The sequence below is a fragment of the Lithobates pipiens genome, unplaced genomic scaffold (genome assembly GCF_037356315.1).
Source record: "Lithobates pipiens isolate NorthernLeopardFrog02 unplaced genomic scaffold, aLitPip1_a1.2 Scaffold_35, whole genome shotgun sequence".
Lineage (NCBI taxonomy): Eukaryota > Metazoa > Chordata > Amphibia > Anura > Ranidae > Lithobates > Lithobates pipiens.
This window is the reverse complement of record NW_027507811.1, coordinates 13,733,890-13,755,451: the sequence shown is the minus strand read 5'-3', so window position 1 is coordinate 13,755,451 and position 21,562 is coordinate 13,733,890. Positions and strand designations below refer to the sequence as shown.

General features: G+C 45.3%; 3 protein-coding genes across 7 annotated transcripts in view; 2 read left to right on the top strand and 1 right to left on the bottom strand.

Annotated features, from left to right (window-relative positions):
- The window catches only part of LOC143955522 (uncharacterized), a 433,055-nt gene that overhangs the window by 291,996 nt on the left and 119,497 nt on the right, over positions 1 to 21,562 (bottom strand). The window lies entirely within an intron of this gene.
- LOC143955385 (uncharacterized) overlaps positions 1 to 21,562 on the top strand; it is a 146,480-nt gene that overhangs the window by 54,796 nt on the left and 70,122 nt on the right. Inside the window, exons 7-13 of the mRNA XM_077465444.1 lie at positions 17,164 to 17,208; positions 17,525 to 17,644; positions 17,981 to 18,115; positions 18,204 to 18,327; positions 18,444 to 18,553; positions 18,646 to 18,784; positions 19,663 to 21,211. Of these exons, the coding sequence (XP_077321570.1) occupies positions 17,164 to 17,208; positions 17,525 to 17,644; positions 17,981 to 18,115; positions 18,204 to 18,327; positions 18,444 to 18,553; positions 18,646 to 18,784; positions 19,663 to 21,211 (2,222 nt within the window). The remainder of the gene's footprint in view (positions 1 to 17,163; positions 17,209 to 17,524; positions 17,645 to 17,980; positions 18,116 to 18,203; positions 18,328 to 18,443; positions 18,554 to 18,645; positions 18,785 to 19,662; positions 21,212 to 21,562) is intronic.
- Positions 724 to 5,940, top strand: LOC143955733 (uncharacterized). Of its 2 annotated transcripts, none has more exons than XM_077465854.1 (5): positions 724 to 778; positions 993 to 1,112; positions 2,295 to 2,429; positions 2,518 to 2,641; positions 4,443 to 5,940. In XM_077465854.1, exons 2-5 carry the CDS (start codon positions 1,017 to 1,019, stop codon positions 5,684 to 5,686), a joined length of 1,599 nt encoding a protein of 532 aa, XP_077321980.1. In that variant the 5' UTR covers positions 724 to 778; positions 993 to 1,016; the 3' UTR covers positions 5,687 to 5,940. The 2 variants fall into 2 exon arrangements, with proteins under 2 accessions (XP_077321980.1, XP_077321979.1); XM_077465853.1 differs by having other exon boundaries at positions 4,440 to 5,940.

Below are 21,562 nucleotides of genomic sequence, written 5' to 3'. Positions count from 1 at the left end.
GCTGATATGGAACTGGGGGATGAGGACATTGTTCTCCTCTGACAACCCGCGGTCAGGGATAGTACTCAGGAAAGTATTGGCTGTAACTCATGAGTAAGGACCCAGAGTTGGGAGAAGGATGATGTCAAAGGGGGAAAATGATAGGATCAGAGTTCTAGCTTAAGTTATGACTTGACATTATTTGTACAAAATTACTGTGTTAAGAGATAGGTATTGTGAAAAGTGTAAAGTCACTCAGACTACGCCCATCTGCTGACCACACGATGGGGAAAGGCTGTTTTTTTCCTTATTATGGTATTTTTGCTTATCTAAGAAGAGTATGACTTGTCATATTTGAGTGTATAAAACTGTCAAACAATAAACGTCTGGGGCCATTCACCTTGGATTTGAGCTACAGAAAAGGTCTCCTGTACTTCATTTCTATCAGAAGCATAAGATTTGAACTCAGCATTACAAAGAGGAAAAGCAATTGGTTTGAGAATTGTACTTAACAACTGGGTTTAGATTCACTCAAATTACAATTTTTTCACACATTAGCCAGTAGTGTCCAGGCTACTAATAATAATAGGAATGTATTCAGCTAGTGTAGCCTCCACAAGATGGCGATCTCCATTATTTCAGCGAAACGCACTAATTAGCAGGATGTGGCGGGACATAGACAGGAAGTAAAGGAAGGCGAAAACAGGAAGCCATGTCATATAAAGACAGGAAGTTCCAGTTGAGAGGTGAGTCGGGAGGAAGTAGAGAGTAGACATTGGTGGAACTGGCAGCAGAGGAGGTAATAAGATATTATTTTCTATTTACACCCAGTAACCTCCTGTCATGTCCGTCCTCTTCCTCCATATTTGTTTTGGTATCATATTCTTAATGAATTAGGTCTGTAATATAGTATAAGACGCTGTCTAAGATATCAAAATGATAGAAGAACTCTGTCCTGATATTATTCATCCCAGTACAGTCCAGGTAATTCTCAGTTGATTATCAATTTATAGAAAGGAGCATCCTGTAGAGATCCCATGACCAACTTAAGAAGAATGGACAAAAACAGGAGTCACATGACTGAGAGGCTAATTAACCTCACCCTGGAGATCATCTACCTGCTGACCGGAGAGGTGAGGAGGATTCTGGGAGGTCACATGACATCACTCTTATCTCTATTAATAAAACACAGACCTGACCGGAGAGGTGAGGAGGATTCTGGGAGGTCACATGACATCACTCTTATCTCTATTAATAAAACAGACCTAATTGGAGAGGTGAGGAGGATTCTTGGAGGAGGTCACATGACATCACTCTTATCTCTAATAATAAAACACAGACCTGACCAGAGAGGTGAGGAGGATTCTGGGAGGTCACATGACATCACTCTTACCTCTATTAATAAAACACAGACCTGACTGGAGAGGTGAGGAAGATTCTGGGAGGTCACATGACATCACTCTTATCTCTATTAATAAAACACAGACCTGACCGGAGAGGTGAGGAGGATTCTGGGAGGTCACATGACATCACTCTTATCTCTATTAATAAAACACGGACCTGACCGCAGAGGTGAGGAGGATTCTGGGAGGAGGTCACATGACATCACTCTTATCTCTAATAATAAAACACAGACCTGACCAGAGAGGTGAGGAGGATTCTGGGAGGTCACATGACATCACTCTTATCTCTATTAATAAAACACAGACCTGACTAGAGAGGTGAGGAAGATTCTGGGAGGTCACATGACATCACTCTTATCTCTATTAATAAAACACAGACCTGACCGGAGAGGTGAGGAGGATTCTGGGAGGTCACATGACATCACTCTTATCTGTATTAATAAAACACAGACCTGACTAGAGAGGTGAGGAGGATTCTGGGAGGTCACATGACATCACTCTTATCTCTATTAATAAAACACAGACCTGACTAGAGAGGTGAGGAGGATTCTGGGAGGTCACATGACATCACTCTTATCTCTATAATAAAACACAGACCTGACCGGAGAGGTGAGGAGGATTCTGGGAGGTCACATGACATCACTCTTATCTGTATTAATAAAACACAGACCTGACCGGAGAGGTGAGGAGGATTCTTGGGAGTATCATTTGGCTTGAACTCTTTGTTTCTTCAATATAGAGGTTTCCTTCTATGAAGTCTGGTGATCATGTCACCATCATGGTGCCTCAGCCTCACTCTATGATACCCGGGACATCTAGAAGTTACCAAGAAGATGATGAAACTGCTGGCCGGAGAGGTGAGGAGGATTCTGGGAATTCTAACATGATATTTCTATTGTTTTTCCAATACAGAGATTTCCTCTTCTGAAGTCAGGTGATCATATGACCATCACAGTGCCTCCATGTGACTCCCTAAAACCTGAGAGACAAAACATGGAGAAGATTCTAGAAGTCACCAAGAAGATGATGGAGCTGCTGACAGGAGAGGTGAGGAGGATTCTGGGAGTTCAGGGACATTATCCAGTAACAGACAAGGGATGTGTCTGGATGGTGACTGTATCATTGTGTGTGTCAGGTTCCTATAAGGTGTCAGGATGTCACTGTCTATTTCTCCATGGAGGAGTGGGAGTATTTAGAAGGACACAAGGACCTCTACAAGGACGTCATGATGGACAATCAGCCGCCCCTCACATCACCGGGTAAGAGGAGACTGGATTATGAAAGGAAAGCTAATTTTTCATGTATGAGAAGATTGAGAAATCACCATTGCTGCTCATAGGAGAATCTTCAATAAAACCAACCCACCATTTAACATTCCTAACAGATATATTATCATTGCATATAGTTAAATAATATGCAGCCCTTAATATATAAGTAGTCTTGGTATGTAGGACACTACCCAGTGTTTCTCAATATACTGGAGATACTGTACACCATATGAAAGGTCCATCTCCATTCCTCAATATAACGTCATGTTCCTAACAAATGAGGAGGAGATACTGTACACCATATGAAAGGTCCATCTCCATTCCTCAATATAACCTCATGTTCCCAACAAATGAGGAGGAGATACTGTACACCATATGAAAGGTCCATCTCCATTCCTCAATATAACCTCATGTTCCCAACAAATGAGGAGGAGATACTGTACACCATATGAAATGTCCATCTCCATTCCTCAATATAACGTCATGTTCCCAACAAATGAGGAGGAGATACTGTACATCATATGAAAGGTCCATCTCCATTCCTCAATATAACGTCATGTTCCCAACAAATGAGGAGGAGATACTGTACATCATATGAAAGGTCCATCTCCATTCCTCAATATAAAGTCATGTTCCCAACAAATGAGGAGGAGATACTGTACACCATATGAAAGGTCCATCTCCATTCCTCAATATAACGTCATGTTCCTAACAAATGAGGAGGAGATACTGTACACCATATGAAAGGTCCATCTCCATTCCTCAATATAATGTCATGTTCCCAACAAATGAGGAGGAGATACTGTACACCATATGAAAGGTCCATCTCCATTCCTCAATATAATGTCATGTTCTCAACAAATGAGGAGGAGATACTGTACATCATATGAAAGGTCCATCTCCATTCCTCAATATAACGTCATGTTCCCAACAAATGAGGAGGAGATACTGTACATCATATGAAAGGTCCATCTCCATTCCTCAATATAAAGTCATGTTCCCAACAAATGAGGAGGAGATACTGTACACCATATGAAAGGTCCATCTCCATTCCTCAATATAACGTCATGTTCCTAACAAATGAGGAGGAGATACTGTACACCATATGAAAGGTCCATCTCCATTCCTCAATATAATGTCATGTTCCCAACAAATGAGGAGGAGATACTGTACACCATATGAAAGGTCCATCTCCATTCCTCAATATAATGTCATGTTCTCAACAAATGAGGAGGAGATACTGTACACCATATGAAAGGTCCATCTCCATTCCTCAATATAACGTCATGTTCCCAACAAATGAGGAGGAGATACTGTACATCATATGAAAGGTCCATCTCCATTCCTCAATATAACGTCATGTTCCCAACAAATGAGGAGGAGATACTGTACACCATATGAAAGGTCCATCTCCATTCCTCAATGTAACGTCATGTTCCCAACAAATGAGGAGGAGATACTGTACACCATATGAAAGGTCCATCTCCATTCCTCAATATAATGTCATGTTCCCAACAAATGAGGAGGAGATACTGTACACCATATGAAAGGTCCATCTCCATTCCTCAATATAACGTCGTGTTCCCAACAAATGAGGAGGAGATACTGTACACCATATGAAAGGTCCATCTCCATTCCTCAATATAATGTCATGTCCCCAACAAATGAGGAGGAGATACTGTACACCATATGAAAGGTCCATCTCCATTCCTCAATATAACGTCATGTTCCCAACAAATGAGGAGGTTCTGTAGTTGAATGGTCAATAATGAAAAAAATCTCTTTCCAGCAGACGGACACACAGATGTCTGGAATACTTTGGAGGATTCATCTCATCTCACATCCTCTCCAGATGATAACCTAATAAATGAAAGGATAGTACAAGATTCTCCCAAAGTAAAGCACACAGCTCATGGATTTTCCTGCCTGGATAGGTCTGCGGAGCCTTTTGATAATCTTTCAGAGAATTTCCATTTCGCTACCCCAAACGTATATCCAATAACTGACGGTTTGGAAAGATCGGGAGATTCCGATTATTGTGAGAATTCTTCTAAGCTACATGCTCTCACCCATAATAACTCCTCAAGAATTTACAATGCAGGTATGACACCAGATGGGAATATCAAAAACCAGAAAACTCATGTGGGTAAAGAGACAGATACATGTGGGACAAAATCTGAAGATGGGAAATCGTTAAAAACAAAATCGATTTGTCAAGGTGACACAGTTGAGAAGATCTTTTCAAGCTCAGAGAGCGAGAAGTTGAACCTTATTAGACATGAAGTTCACCCAACTAAGGAGCCCTCAGAACACGAAAAATGTTGTCCCAATTCCCATGTCATCGTCCAAATGATAAAGAAACCGTTCCCTTGTTCAGAGTGCGGGAAACGTTTCAGTCAGCGAACGCACCTTCTTACCCACCAGAGAGTTCACACGGGCGAGCGACCTTTCATTTGCTCCGAGTGTGGGAAGAGTTTCTGCGAGAAACGGTACCTCATTAACCATCAGGGTAGCCACACGGGTGACCGTGCTTTTTCGTGTTCAGAGTGCGGGAAGAGTTTCACGTGGCAAGAGAGTCTTATGAGGCACAAGAAAATTCACAGCGGAGTGCGGCCGCATTCCTGTTCGGAGTGCGGGAAGTGTTTCGCTGAGAAAACAGATCTTCGCAGACACCAGAAAAGTCACACGGGCGAGCGCGCTTTTTCGTGCTCAGACTGCGGGAAAGGTTTCACCAGGAAGGAGAGTCTTATAAGGCACATGGATTTTCACAGTGGGGTGCGTCTCCATTGCTGTTCAGACTGCGGGAAACGTTTCACGCAGAAAGAGGACCTCCTTGAACACAAGAGCACACACACGGACAAGCTTTTTTATTCATGTTCAGAGTGTGGGAAATCGTTCCGTCTCCAAAAATATCTCATTAAACATCAGAAGAACCACACGGGTGAGCGGGTTTCCTGTTCAGTGTGCGGTAAAGATTTTGCACGCAAAGACGGGCTTCATAGGCATATGAGAACTCACTCCGGAGAGCCTTCATAATCGAGCTTGGAATGTGGGAAATGTGTTAAAAAAAAAATTATTGTTTTGCCCAAGAGAAGACAGGTGTCTTCTGTTAATGCTTATCGTGTGGGAAATGTTACAATCATTATAGACACCAGGCTAGGCACGCAAATGAGCATCCATTTTCATGTTCGAAGTGCGGGAAATGTTTAATTAAGGGAATTTTATACAATGTTTTTATTGTTAACCTATATGCATTTTTTTACGAAATAAAAATTATTGATGGTTTTATACATTGGAGTGTGAGTCCCTTTCTGTGCCAATAAAGTCTGTGCTTATTCTTTTTATTAAATATTGGTGTTTAGTGATAGACGAACTTCCGACTGGACGTTTCGCGAACGCGGACCGCGAACGCGGCCGATAGTTCACGAACCGTAACGTTCGCGGCGGGCCCCATTGACTTCAATGGGAAGCGAACTTTGCAAACCTACAGGTCAAATTTGCAGCCACAAAATAATTACTAGCTGTGCAAACATAGTCCCACCACATGGCCAATGACATAACACATGTATGAGGTGAATCTGGGATCGATAACTACAAGCATTCTTTTTTTATATGTGAAATTGTGATAATTCAGGACTGTGGAGCGCATGAAGGCAATGGAGGAGAGGGAAGGTCAGGGACCAGGGTAGGCAAAGAAGAGGGTGCAGGAGATGATCACCAGCAGCGTGACATACAGCAATGACACCTGCACCATGATGGAGTCATCTGACACCAGCACCATGATAGAGAGCACTGACATCAGCACCGTGACATAAAGCACTAACACCAGCACCGTGATATACAGCACTGACAGCAGCACCGTGATAGAGAGCGCTGACATCAGCAGTGTGACATACAGCAATGACACCTGCACCGTGATAGAGTGATCTGACACCAGCACCGTGATAGAGAGCACTGACATCAACAGCGTGACATGCAGCAATGACACCTGCACCGTGATAGAGTGATCTGACACCAGCACCATGATAGAGAGCACTGACATCAGCACCATGACATAAAGCACTCACACCAGCACCGTGATATACAGCACTGACAGCAGCACCGTGATAGAGAGTACTGACATCAGCACCGTGATATACAGCACTGACACCTGCACCGTAAGCAGCCCCAGGAGGAAGTCAGCATAGCACAGGGATGGTGGGAGCCCCTCATAATGAGCATAGCACAGGGATGGTGGGAGTCCCTCATAATGAGCATAGCACAGGGATGGTGGGAGCCCCTCATAATGAGCATAGCACAGGGATGGTGGGAGCCCCTCATAATATGCACAGCAGAGGTAAAGCCCCAGGAAGAAGTCAGCACAGCACAGGGATGGTGGGAGCCCCTCATAATAAGCAGCCCCAGGAGGAAGTCAGCACAGCACAGGGATGGTGGGAGCCCCTCATAATAAGCATAGCACAGGGATGGTGGGAGCCCCTCATAATATGCACAGTAGAGGTACAGCCCCAGGAGGAAGTCAGCACAGCACAGGGATGGTGGGAGCCCCTCATAATAAGCAGCCCCAGGAGGAAGTCAGCACAGCACAGGGATGGTGGGAGCCCCTCATAATAAGCATAGCACAGGGATGGTGTGAGCCCCTCATAATATGCACAGCAGAGGTACAGCCCCAGGAGGAAGTCAGCACAGCACAGGGATGGTGGGAGCCCCTCATAATAAGCAGCCCCAGGAGGAAGTCAGCACAGGGATGGTGGGAGCCCCTCATAATAAGCATAGCACAGGGATGGTGGGAGCCCCTCATAATATGCACAGCAGAGGTACAGCCCCAGGAGGAAGTCAGCACAGCACAGGGATGGTGGGAGCCCCTCATAATAAGCAGCCCCAGGAGGAAGTCAGCATAGCACAGGGATGGTGGGAGCCCCTCATAATAAGCAGCCCCAGTAGAAATATGACACCGCTCAACCTCTTCAAAGAGGAGGGTACGAGCATGTACTACGGTGTGCTTTTTTTGGACAAGGAAGTGAGCCAAATGAAGAAAGAAGGTCTCTGTGCTCGATTTAAAAAATTGTTTATAGACATATACATGGTCTACTGGTCACATGTGTTGAATTCCTCCGAGATCCATGCCTCATTCATTTTTAGAAATGTGAGGTAGTTAACACTGTCGTGAGCTAGGCGAGTACGCTTATCGGTCACGATCCCCCCAGCTGCGCTGAACGTCCTTTCGGACAGGACACTGGACGAGGGGCAAGCCAACAGTTCGATTGCAAATTGGGCAAGCTCTGGCCAGAGGTCAAGCCTGCCCACCCAGTAGTCCAGGGGTTCATCACTCCTCAGAGCGTCCACATCGGCCGTTAACCCGATGTAGTGGGACACCTGACGGTCTAGGCGTTCCTTGATGCTGGATCCGGATGACACCTGTCGATGGGTCAGCTGAAAGAATGACCTCATATCCGAAGTCACCAACACATCTTCAAACCGGCCTCTTCTTGCATGCGCTGTTGGATTGGTACCCGCAACTCCTTCTCTGGGAGTGGGAATTGCTCCTCTGCCAGCGCACGCAAAAGCAGAATGCAGCATTTCTCGAAGCAAGGCCTGGAAGTGCTGCATTCTGACAGCCCTCTGTGACGGCGGTAGCATTTCCGCCATTTTGTGTTTGTACCGGGGGTCTAAGTACGTTGCCACCCAGTACTGGTCCTTGACCCTTATGCTTTTTATATGGGGGTCCCTATTAAAACACTGGAGCATGAAGGCCCCCATTTGCACTAAACTGGAAGCGGTGTGGTGGCCTGGCTCCTGCTCATCATCCAGGATAATGTCGTCCTCTTCATTCTCCTCTCCCCATCCACACACAACAGGGATCCCAGAAAGGTTTAAAGCATGCTCTTCTTGCTCCTCCTCATCCGCCCTGGCACCATCCTCCTCTGACTCCTCTTCAGACTCCTGTTGTTGACTTGTCTCAGATAGAGTAACCCCCCTGGTAATTCATCCAGCATTGCGACTTCCTCATCTTCCCGCTCCTGTTCCTCCACAGCTTGATCAATGACACACCGCAATGCACGCTCCATAAGGAAGGCATAAGGTACCCTGTCACTGATGGTGCCATGGCTGCGACTGACCAGTTTGGTGATCTCCTCAAATGGCCGCAGAAGTCTGCATGCGTCGCGCATGAGCAGCCACTGACACGGTGAAAAAAGCCCCAGCTCCCCAGAACCTGTTCTGCCGCAGAGTTCATACAGGTAGTCGTTAACTGCACGTTTCTGCTGGAGCAGCCTATCAAGCATATAGAAGGTTGAGTTCCATCGCGTCGGGCATTCGCAAATAAGACGTCTGACCGGCAGATTGTGTCGCCACTGAATGTCAGCAAGGCGAGCCATGGCCGTGTAAGATCTTCTGAAATGGGCCGAGATTTTCCTTGCCTGCCGCAAGATGTCCTGGACCCCAGGGTATTTGACAACGAATCGCTGCACGACCAAGTTTAAGACGTGTGCCAAGCATGGCACGTGCGTGATTTGCCCTGTTTCAATGCGCTAAGCAAATTGGCACTGTTGTCACACACCACTTTACCAACTGTCAAATTGAGCGGTGTTAGCCACTGATCTGCCTTTGAACGCAAAGCTGAAAGGAGTGCTGGGCCAGTGTGGCTCTTGGCTTCCAGGCACAACAGACTCAGCACGGCATGGCAACGTCTCACCTGGCATGTCGAATAGGTTCTGGGGATCTTGGGCGGCGCAGCAGAAGAGATGCTAGCAGCGGAAAAGGAGGAGTCAGCCGAGGAGGAGAGGGAGGAGGATTGAGTAGGAGGAGGAGGAGGAGAAGAAGAGCCAGGCCTGCATGCAATCCGTGGCGGTAAAACCAAATCTACACGGGTGCCACGGGTTACATGCTTGACGGCCGTCAGAAGGTTCACCCAGTGGGTAGTAAAAGTGATATACCTTCCCTGCCGTGTTTGCTAGACCACGTGTCTGTGGTCAGATGTATCTTGGCACCGACACTGTGTGCCAGAGATACATTCACTTGCCGCTGAACATGGCCATATAGCTCTGGGATGCCCTTCTGTGAGAAATCCTTCCTTCCTGGGACCTTCCATTGTGGTGTTCCAATGGCCACAAATTTTCGAAAGGCCTCTGAGTCCACCAGTTTATATGGCAGTAGTGGGTTAGCTATCAGTTCTGACAAGCCAGCCATCAACCGTTGGACAAGAGGGTTATCCGGCATCATTTTTTTTTACGCTCGAACATTAGGCCCACGGAAGCCTGCCTTTTTGCAGAAAAACGTGAGCTTGGCGTGATGGAAGGTGGAGTGGAGGACAATTGTGAGGAGAAGGAGAAGTAGAAGACGAGGCTGGACGGTGAGAGCCTGGAGTGTGGCTTTGTGTGTTCCGTTGCTCCCACTGGGCTCGGTGATGGCTGCTCATGTGCCTTCTTAAGGCGGTCGTCCCTAGGTGAGTGTTGGGCTTACCGCGACTAATGCGTTGACTGCAAAGATTGCAGATGGCAACGCTATTGTCAGCAGCGGACACGTTAAAAAAAGCCCACACTGCGGAGCCATGTGCCGGTGTCCTGGGAGCGCCAGATGTGACCGTACATGGTTGATGACTCACTCCTGATACATTTGCAGTCTGCTTTGTCCCTCCTGTGCAATGTAAGTTATTCCTGCTTCTCCTCCCTATCTGCTGGTCCATATCTCCCTCTGAACTCCCCTCCTCTTCCTCTCTTGTGGGCACCCACGTGACATCACTAGACACGTCATCATCGATGTCACCTTCCCCACCGCTATAAGTAGAGATCTCGGAGTAGGCAGCAACACCGGGGACCAACCTCCTCCTTGGGCTGATCTGGGTACTGTCGTCAGACTGCTGAGTAGCGGTTGTTGCTACCTCCTCTTCCTGATCCAATACCAAGAGTGGCTGCGTATCAGAAATGTCTTGATATGGATCGGAAAATAATTCCTGTGACTCAAGCGGAAGGTATGTGGTGGTGGTGGTGTTGTTGGTGGTAGTGTCTTTGGGGGTGCACATAGCAGAGAGTGAAGAAGAGGGTGCAGATCGAGAGGATGAGGAGGGTGCAGAAGAGTAAGGCTGAGCGAGCCACTCAACCAAGTCTGGTGCGTCCTTTAAAGTAATTGAACGCACCTTCTGCAACTTCCCACTTTGGCTCAAGCCTGTTGCTCCTGCCCTACCCCTACCACCCCTGCGGAAGGGCCTGCCTCTTCCTCTGCCTGTCATTTTTTAAATGACCCTGTGACAAAACTCTCAGTCCCTATACTGATGAAGGACTGCTGCAGTATAGGGCAGCGGTCAGCAGTAGTGCACCTCAACCCTATGTATTGTGGACCTATACAAGTCCTTACAGAATAGCAGACTGTACCTCACTCAACCCTATGTACTATAGCACCCTACACCAGGTTACCAGTCCTTATAAGGACCTTTGTGGAACAAGTAGGTTGTGACTGATTAGCAGACTGCAGCAGAAGGGCAGTAGTCAAGTATAATATTCTTTCTATATTTGGAAGAAAGAATATTATACGTGTACAAGCCTATTACCATACCACTGATACTAGTCCTGAAAAGAACCTTTGTGGACCTAATATAGTAACAGCTACTGATTAAACTGACCCTCACTGCCTCACACACAGCTTCCTGCCTGTCCCTATATAAACTGACAAAACAGAGGCTGCTGGACAATAACTGGAATAGCACTTTTGTGGACCTGATAGTAACAGCTAATGACTAAACTGACTGTCCCTGCAGCACACACCTTCCTGTCCCTCTCTCTACACTGACAAAAGACACTCAGGCTGCTGCAACAATCACTAGCACAGCACTGCCTCAAACCTATATCCTCAACTACACCTAACACCTATACCAGTCCTGAAAATAACTTTTGTGTACCAAATAGCTAGCGATTTGGGTCACTGCAATCTCTCCCTGCTCCATACAGCAACCTCTCCCTATAGTGACAGAAGAAAGAATGTAAAATGGCCGCCGGATCGAGTGTATTTATAAGTTAGGGGGAATGTCCAAGTGTCCATGTGCTGTAATGTCTCAATTGGCTGTCCTGTACCCCATGATGGATGTGTCATCATAGGTCAAAGTTCTTTTACACAGTAAACACGGAAGTCCGCCGGGCGAACGGCGGCAATAGTCCGCCGAACTGGCGGACCGCGAACAGCCAAAATTCGCCCCGAAACGACCGTCGGGCGAACCGTTCGGCCATCACTATTGGTGCTCCCATCAACAGGGCCAAATCTATGTATGTTTATTTATTAATAAAACCAAAGCATTTCTTGGAAGTGGAGAAGGGGAAAGACCATCTGAGGTCAGGTTGCATTGGGTTTCCTCATCCCTTTTCACATTCTCTGGCTCAGGGTTTCTCAACCAGGGTTCCATGGAATCCTTCGATTCTTCCAGAGGTTTCTAGGGGTTCCTTGAGCAATTTCTGCTTCTCAGATAAGTTCCCACTGACACATTGATATTTTCAGCTCTCTGTAAGAGGATAATTCTTCCACAAGTCTAAGCCCTTGTAAAGGCGGTCGGGCATTCCGACGGAAAATGTCCGATCGGACCGTGTTGTCGGATAATCCGACCGTGTGTGGGCACCATTGGGCTGTTTCCGTCGGAATATCCGACGGACCAAGTTTTCCAGCTTGGCTATAAAACTTTCCGACAACATGATCCGATCGGACATTGTCCGATCATGTGTAGAGAATTCCAATCGGACAAAGTGCCACACATGCTCAGATCAAATTCCTACACCAAAGCTATTGGCTACTAGCCTGACCGTAGTCCCATCGTAACAAAATAACGTCATCACGTTCTGAACGATCGGATTTTCCGACAACTTTGTCCGACCGTGTGTATGCAACAGTTTTGGACAAAATCCGACGGATTTGGTTGTCGGGAATGTCCAGCCGTGTGTATAAGGGCTTATAGCCAAGCTGGAAAACTTCGTCTGTCGGATATTCCGACGGAAACAGTCCGATGGAGCCCACACACGGTCGGATTATCCGACAACCTGGTCCGATCTGACATTTTCCATGTGTACAAGGGCTAAGAAGCATTCTTCCTCACCTGTAAGGGGGATAATTATTCCCAATGATCACAAGTGTGAGGAGCATTCTTCCATGGAACTCTAGGGATCCTCCAGAGGTTGGTAGGGGTTCCTTGGGCAAAGAAAAATTCCTGCCTCTCAGGTTCTCAGTGGCACCGTTGATCTTTTTAGCCATCTGTAAGGGGTTTATTTTCCCAATCGCCACAAGTGTAAGGATAATTCTTCCTCAACCAGGGTTCCATGGAACCCTAGGGTTCCTCCAGGGGTTGCTAGGGGTTCCTTGAGCAAAAAGAAATTTCTGACTATCAGATAAGTTCTCAGTGACACCATTGATCTTTTTATCTATCTGTAAGGGGGCAATTGTTCCCAATCACCACAATTGTAAGGAGCATTCTTCCTTAACCAGGGTTCCTTCAGAAGTTGAAAGGGGTTCTTTGAGCAATAAGCAATTTCTGCCTCTGAGATAAGTTCCCCCTGACACCATTGATCTTTTTAGCTATCTGTAAGGGGATAATACTTCCCAATGATCACAAGTGTAAGGAGCATTCTTCCTTGTCCAGGGTTCCATGGAACTCTAGGGATCCTCCAGAGGTTGGTGGGGGTTCCTGGAGCAATGAGAAATGTCTGCCTCTCAGATAAGTTCCAAGTGAAGACCATTGATCTTTTTAGCTATCTGTGAGAGGTTTATTTTCCCAATCGCCATCAGTTTAAGGATAATTCTTCCTCAACCAGGGTTCTTCCAGATAGGGGTTCCTTGAGCAATGGGCAATTTCTGCCTCTCAGATAAGTTCCCACTGACAAAATTGATCTTTTTAGCTCTCTGGAAGAGGATAATTCTTCCACAAGTCTAAGAAGCATTCTTCCTCATCTGTAAGGGGATAATTCTTCCAAATGATCACAAGTGTGAGGAGCATTCTTCATCATCTAGGGTTCCATGGAACTCTAGGGATCCTCCAGAGGTTGGTAGGGGTTCCTTGGGCAAAGAGAAATTCCTGCCTCTCAGGTTCTCAGTGGCACCGTTGATATTTTTAGCCATCTGTAAGGGGTTTATTTTCCCAATCGCCACAAGTGTAAGGATAATTCTTCCTCAACCAGGGTTCCTCCAGGGGTTGCTAGGGGTTCCTTGAGCAAAGAGAAATTTCTGCCTATCAGATAAGTTCTCAGTGACACCATTGATCTTTTTATCTATCTGTAAGGGGGCAATTGTTCCCAATCACCACAATTGTAAGGAGCATTCTTCCTTAACCAGGGTTCCTTCAGAAATTGAAAGGGGTTCTTTGAGCAATAAGCAATTTCTGCCTCTGAGATAAGTTCCCCCTGACACCATTGATCTTTTTAGCTATCTGTAAGGGGATAATACTTCCCAATGATCACAAGTGTAAGGAGCATTCTTCCTTGTCCAGGGTTCCATGGAACTCTAGGGATCCTCCAGAGGTTGGTGGGGGTTCCTGGAGCAATGAGAAATGTCTGCCTCTCAGATAAGTTCCAAGTGAGACCATTGATCTTTTTAGCTATCTGTGAGAGGTTTATTTTCCCAATCACCATCAGTTTAAGGATAATTCTTCCTCAACCAGGGTTCCTCCAGAGGTTGCTAGGGGTTCCTTGAGCAATGGGCAATTTCTGCCTCTCAGATAAGTTCCCACTGACAAAATTGATCTTTTTAGCTCTCTGGAAGAGGATAATTCTTCCACAAGTCTAAGAAGCATTCTTCCTCATCTGTAAGGGGATAATTCTTCCAAATGATCACAAGTGTGAGGAGCATTCTTCATCATCTAGGGTTCCATGGAACTCTAGGGATCCTCCAGAGGTTGGTAGGGGTTCCTTGGGCAAAGAGAAATTCCTGCCTCTCAGGTTCTCAGTGGCACCGTTGATATTTTTAGCCATCTGTAAGGGGTTTATTTTCTCAATCGCCACAAGTGTAAGCCCCTGTACATACGGTCGGAGATTTCGATAACCAAATCCGTTGGATTTTGTCCGTCGGATCTTGTCCGAAACTGTTGCATACACACAGTCGGACAAAGTTGTCGAAAAATCTAATCTTTCAGAACGTGATGACATAATTTTGTTACGATGGGACTACATTCAGGCTAGTAGCCAATAGCTTTGATGTAGGAATTTGATCTGAGCATGCGTGGCACTTGGTCCGATCAAAATTCTCTACACATGATCGGAGTATGTCCTATCGGACCAGTTTGTCGGAAAATATTTCCAACAAGTTGTAAAATTGGGTCCGATGGATATTCCGACGGAATCAGTCTGATGCATACCACAGACAGTCGGATTATCCGACAACACGGTCTGATAGGACACATTCTGACGGATTCTCAGAGCGTGTGTACAAGGGCTAAGGATAATTTTTCCTCAACCAGGGTTCTATGGAACCCTAGGGATCCTCCAGAGGTTGGTGGGGGTTCCTGGGGCAATGAGACATTTCTGCCTCTCAGATAAGTTACCGGTGAGACCATTGATCTTTTTAGATAACTGTAAGAGGTTTATTTTCCCAATTGCCACAAGTTTAAGGATAATTCTTCCTCAACCAGGGTTCCTCCAGAGGTTGTTAGGGGTTCCTTGAGCAATGAGCAATTTCTGCCTCTTAGATAAGTTCCCACTGACAAAATTGATCTTTTTAGCTCTCTGGAAAAGGATAATTCTTCCACATGTCTAAGAAGTCTACGTAAGGGGATCATTCTTTCAAATGATCACAAGTGTGAGGAGCATTCTTTCTCATCCAGGGTTCCATGGAACTCTAGGGGTTCTCCAGAGGTTGGTAGGGGTTCCTTGAGCAATGAGAAACTTCTGCCTATCAGATAAGTTCCCACGGACACCATTGATCTTTGTAGTTATCTGTAAGGGGGTAATTCTTCCCAGTGACCACATGTTTAAGGAGCGTTCTTCCTCAACCAGGGTTCCATGCAACCTTTGGGTTCCTCCAGAGGTTTCTAGGGGTTCCGTGAGCAATGAGAAATGTTCTACCTCTCAGATAAGTTCCCACTGACACCATGGATCTTTTTAGCTCTCTGGAAGAAGATAATTCTTCCACAAGTCTAAGAAGCATTCTTCCTCATCTGCAAGGGGATAATTATTCCCAATGATCACAAGTGTGAGGAGCATTCTTCCTCATCTAGGGTTCCATGGAACTCTAGGGATCCTCCAGAGGTTGGTAGGGGTTCCTTAGGTAAAGAGAAATTCCTGCTTCTCAGTGGCACCGTTGATCTTTTTAGCCATCTGTAAGGGGTTTATTTTCCCAATCGCCACAAGTGTAAGGATAATTCTTCCTCATCCAGGGTTCCATGGAACCCTAGGGTTCCTCCAGGGGTTTCTAGGGGTTCCTTGAGCAATGAGAAATTTCTGCCTATCAGATAAGTTCTCATTGACACCATTGATCTTTTTATCTATCTGTAAGGGGGTAATTCTTCCCAATCACCACAACTGTAAGGAGTATTCCTCCTCAACCAGGGTTCCTTCAAAAGTTGATAGGGGTTCTTTGAGCAATGAGCAATTTCTGCCTCTGTGATAAGTTCCCACTGACACCATCTTTTTAGCTATCTGTAATGGGGATAATACTTCCCAGCGATCACAAGTGTAAAGAGCATTCTTCCTCATCCAGGGTTCCATAGAACTCTAGGGATCTTCCAGCGGTTGGTAGGGGTTACTTGAGCAATGAGAAATTTCTGCTTCTCAGATAAGTTCTCAATGACACCATTGAGCTTTGTAGCTATCTGTAAGGAGGTAATTCTTCCCAATCACCACAAGTGTAAGGAGAATTCTTCCTCAACTAGGGTTCCATGGAATGCTAGGGTTCCTCCAGAGGTTGCTAGGGGTTCCTTGAGCAGTGAACAACTTCTGCCTCTCGGATAAGTTCCCACGGACACCATTGATCTTTGTAGTTATCTGTAAGGGGGTAATTCTTCCCAATAACCACATGTTTAAGGAGCGTTCTTCCTCAACCAGGGTTCCATGCAACCTTTGGGTTCCTCCAGAGGTTTCTAGGGGTACCTTGAGCAATGAGAAATTTTCTACCTCTCATATAAGTTCCTAATGACACCATTAAACTTTTTAACTATCTGCAAGGGAATAATTCTTCCCAAATGACCACAAGTGTAAGAAGAATTCTTCCTACTGACTATCACACTAATATATCATGAGTTGTAGATGTAGCCATTTTAGCAGGGGTTTTCTGAGATGGGAAAGTTATTTCATGGGTTCTTCTGTGTGGAAAAGGTTGACAAACGCTGCTCTTACTCTAAAAGAAGGGGGACTTTTTTTGATGTCTTCAGCAACAAAACTGCATTTCTAAATCAGGATGACCAGGCTTAGCGTCACTCGAATTACTATTTCCAGCATCAGCCGGTAGTAGTCAGATGTCGAAAATAACGAAGCCTTCAGCTACTATACTCTCCACAAGATGGCGGTCTCCATTATTTTTCTGCAGAACGAGCGCAGACAGGAGATGATGTCACATAGACAGGAAGTAGAGAGAAGACATTGGTGGAACTGGCAACAGGGGAGGTAATGAGATATTATTTTCTATTTACACCCAGTAACCCCCCGTCATGTTCCGTCCTCTTCCTCCATAGTCACTGTGACATGTTTTAGCTCCAGCAGATGATTATACACACATATATAGTGTCCAATAATATGTCAATATAATAACCCATTCAGTGACATCCTCTACACACAAAGAACACATAAGTGTCCAGCATCCTGAGGACATCTGGGCTTTCTATTCATCGGTACCGGTCCAGTGCTTTGACAGAACTGTACAGACAATATTACTCAAATAAAATAAAATCCAGATAATTCCTAAATTTTTAACTATCTACAGAAAGAAGAATCCAGTTCAGACCACCTGGCCACCTTAGGGAGGATGGAGGAGGACCAGGGTCACATTTCCGAGAAGATCTTGAACCTCACACTGGAGATCATCTACCTGCTGACCGGAGAGGTGAGGAGGATTCTGGGAGGTCACATGACATCACTCTTATCTCTATTAATAAAACACAGACCTGACCGGAGAGGTGAGGAGGATTCTGGGAGGTCACATGACATCACTCTTATCTCTATTAATAAAACACAGACCTGATCGGAGAGGTGAGGAGGATTCTGGGAGGTCACATGACATCACTCTTATCTCTATTAATAAAAACACAGACCTGACCGGAGAGGTGAGGAGGATTCTGGGAGGTCACATCACTCATTCACATCAGGAACATCACTCTTATGTTTGTTAAGGAAGATTTTGTGAGTATCACCTCAACTTACCTTCAGTTTTTCAATACAGAATTTACCTTCGGTGAAGATTGGAGACCATGTGACCATTACAGTGCCTCTACCTCACCCCCTCACACTTGAGAGAAACAGCAAGAAGAAGGTTTTAGAAGTCACCAAGAAGATGATGGAGCTGCTGGCAGGAGAGGTGAGGAGGATTCTGGGAATTCTGGGACATTATCCAGTAACAGACAAGGGATGTGTCTGGATGGTGACTGTATCATTGTGTGTGTCAGGTTCCTATAAGGTGTCAGGATGTCACTGTCTATTTCTCCATGGAGGAGTGGGAGTATTTAGAAGGACACAAGGATCTCTACAAGGATGTCATGATGGACAATCAGCCGCCCCTCACATCACCGGGTAAGAGGAGACTTTATTGTAAAGGAGAGAGCAGTACGGAGGCTCCACCTAGATCCCCCATCATCTGATAAACACATAGAAACAATGTATTCAGTCAGTGTGTGTGTTTCCTACAGATGGGTCCAGTAATGGGAACCCACCAGAGAGATGTCCCCGTCCTCTGTATTCCCGGGATTCCACAAAGGAAGATCACACCATCCCCCACCATCATCAGGTAGTTGGGACTGTAGGTATAAAGCACAGAAGAGGCCCTAAATTGTATACAGTTATGTATCTTTTTTTAGTTTCAGTTGTTATGTTCTATTATTTTGGGTTCAGAGTGAAGACTTGATTCATACAAAGGTTGAAGTTAAAGCAGAAGAAAAGACTTATGTAAAGGGTATTCAACAATCTACAGAGAAGGTCGAGATGATGGTGACAGCTAAAGAGGAAGATTCTTCTCTATTTATCAGCTCAGGTAAGTACTAAAGACCAAGCGAGGTGGAGATACTGTACACCATGTGAAAGGTCCATCTCTATTCCTCAATATTAGGTCATGTTCCCAACAAATGAGGAGGAGATACTGTACACCATATGAAAGGTCCATCTCCATTCCTCAATATAACGTCATGTTCCCAACAAATGAGGAGGAGATACTGTACACCATATGAAAGGTCCATCTCCATTCCTCAATATAACGTCATGTTCCCAACAAATGAGGAGGAGATACTGTACACCATATGAAAGGTCCATCTTCATTCCTCAATATAACGTCATGTTCCCAACAAATGAGGAGGAGATAATGTACACCATATGAAAGGTCCATCTCCATTCCTAAATATAACGTCATGTTCCCAACAAATGAGGAGGAGATACTGTGCACCATATGGAAGGTCCATCTCCATTCCTCATTATAATGTCATGTTCCCAACAAATGAGGAGGAGATACTGTACACCATATGAAAGGTCCATCTCCATTCCTCAATATAACGTCATGTTCCCAACAAATGAGGAGGAGATACTGTACACCATATGAAAGGTCCATCTCCATTCCTCAATATAACGTCATGTTCCCAACAAATGAGGAGGAGATACTGTACACCATATGAAAGGTCCATCTTCATTCCTCAATATAACGTCATGTTCCTAACAAATGAGGAGGAGATACTGTACACCATATGAAAGGTCCATCTCCATTCCTCAATATAACGTCATGTTCCCAACAAATGAGGAGGAGATACTGTACACCATATGAAAGGTCCATCTCCATTCCTTTCCAGACAATGTCATCAATGTGTGTACATGATAACCCAGTGTGCTGTAGTTAAATGGTTATTTATGGAAATCTCTTTACAGAAGATGGACACGATGCCTGGAATAGTCCTGAAGAACATCTTTTGTCTTCCTCAGAAGATAACACAAAAGATAACAGGATGATGCAAAATTTTCCAGAAGTCAAGAACATAACTCTAAATATACATCACAGAATTTACAGTGCAGAAACATCAACCAATCCTTTTGATACTCCTCATCTATTACATACCACCAACCCAAATGTATATCCAATAATTCCCAGTGTGGACACATCCGCAGATCCCTCTATTCCTGAGGAACCTTCTGATAGGTCACATGCTATTACCCAGAATATCGTTTCAAAAACTAACATCGCAGATAAGGCACCAGATCCTCGAAATCCTGAGAAACCTTGTCATGTTTTCCAGAAAGCTGAGGCCATTTCTCCACATTCTAAGGGTAAAAAATGTTCAACGTTGTCATCGACTTTTACTATACATCAGAAGGCAAACACAGCTGAGCGACCATTTTCATGTTCTGACTGCGGAAAATGTTTTAAGACAAAAGGACATCTCGTCTTTCATAAAAAAATACACACAGGGGTGCGACCCTACCTATGTTCAGAGTGCGGGAGACGTTTTATATCGAAGTCGGGTCTTATTAGACATTTAAGCCAACACACTGGAGTGCGGCCCTATCCTTGTACGGAATGTGAAAAATCTTTCGTAGGGAAGAGCGACCTTCTCAGCCATTTGAGGTTTCACACAGGAGAGCGTCCTTACGTGTGCACAGAGTGCGGTCAGTCCTTCATGCAGAGCGGTCATCTGAAAAAACATCTCAGAATTCACACGGGCGAGCGACCTTTTTACTGTTCCGAGTGCGGGAAATGTTTTTCTTGGAAAGATACACTTAACAAACACCTGAGGACCCACATAGCCAAAAAAACATACACGTGTAGGGCGTGCGGAAAGACTTTTCCATTTAGAAGCATGCTTATCCTGCACCAAAGGACCCTCACAGATGAGCAGCAAGCAAAATCTGAATGTGAGAATTCCTTAAAAGCAAAATCAAGTTTTCAAGAACATCAAGATGATCACACAGCCGAGAAGACCCTTTCGTGTTCTGAGAGCGAGGAAGTGTTCAGGAAGAAGCCAGACCTTGTTGGTAATCAGGAAGCGCACTCCACCGAGGAGCCCTCTGAGCAAGGAAAATGTTCCCCACAGAAGGACCGCCCTGATGCCCTTTTTAAAAACCACACCGTAGAGAAGCCGTTTTCTTGTTCAGAGTGCGGGAAATGTTATAGCCAGAAAGGACATCTTAAAACCCACCAGAGAATTCACACAGGCGAGCTTCCGTATACATGTTCTGAGTGCGGGAAGAGTTTTAATGAGAAAAGATACCTCGTTAACCATCAGAGAAGTCACACCGGAGAGCCTGCTTTTTCGTGTTCAGAGTGCGGGAAAGGATTTAATTGGAAAGAGAGTCTTATGAGGCACTTGAAATTTCACAGTGGAGTGCGGCCACATGCCTGCTCAAGCTGTGGAAAACGTTTCACCCTGAAAGGAGACCTCCTTAGACACCAAAGAACTCACATGGACAAGGTTCTTCCATCGTAGAGATCTGAGAACTTACAGAGGCAAATTTTTTTCCCTTTAGGACAACAAAGAAGCCCACATGAACAAATGTAATCTTCCTTAGACACCAGAGAGTCCACACTGATAAGATACTTCCTTGAGCTCAGATAACTGACATGGACAAGTTCTTCCCTCTTAGATACCAGAGAACCCACACAGACAACCTTTTTTAGACACTAGATAACCCACATAGACAAGTTTCTTCTCTCTAAGACACCAGATAAGCCACATGGACAAGCTTCTTCCTTCTTATGCCGCGTACACACGATCAAATTGTCCGGCGTACTTAGTCCGGCAAACAATCCGGCGGATAGTCCGGCGGACTTTCT

Coding starts and splice junctions, on each gene's coding strand:
- LOC143955733 (XM_077465853.1), top strand. CDS start 1,017: ATGACCAACTTAAGAAGAATGGACAAAAACAGGAGTCACATGACTGAG. Junction 2,430..2,517: donor TGGAGCTGCTGACAGGAGAG/GTGAGGAGGATT, acceptor TGTGTGTGTCAG/GTTCCTATAAGGTGTCAGGA. Junction 2,642..4,439: donor GCCGCCCCTCACATCACCGG/GTAAGAGGAGAC, acceptor ATCTCTTTCCAG/CAGACGGACACACAGATGTC.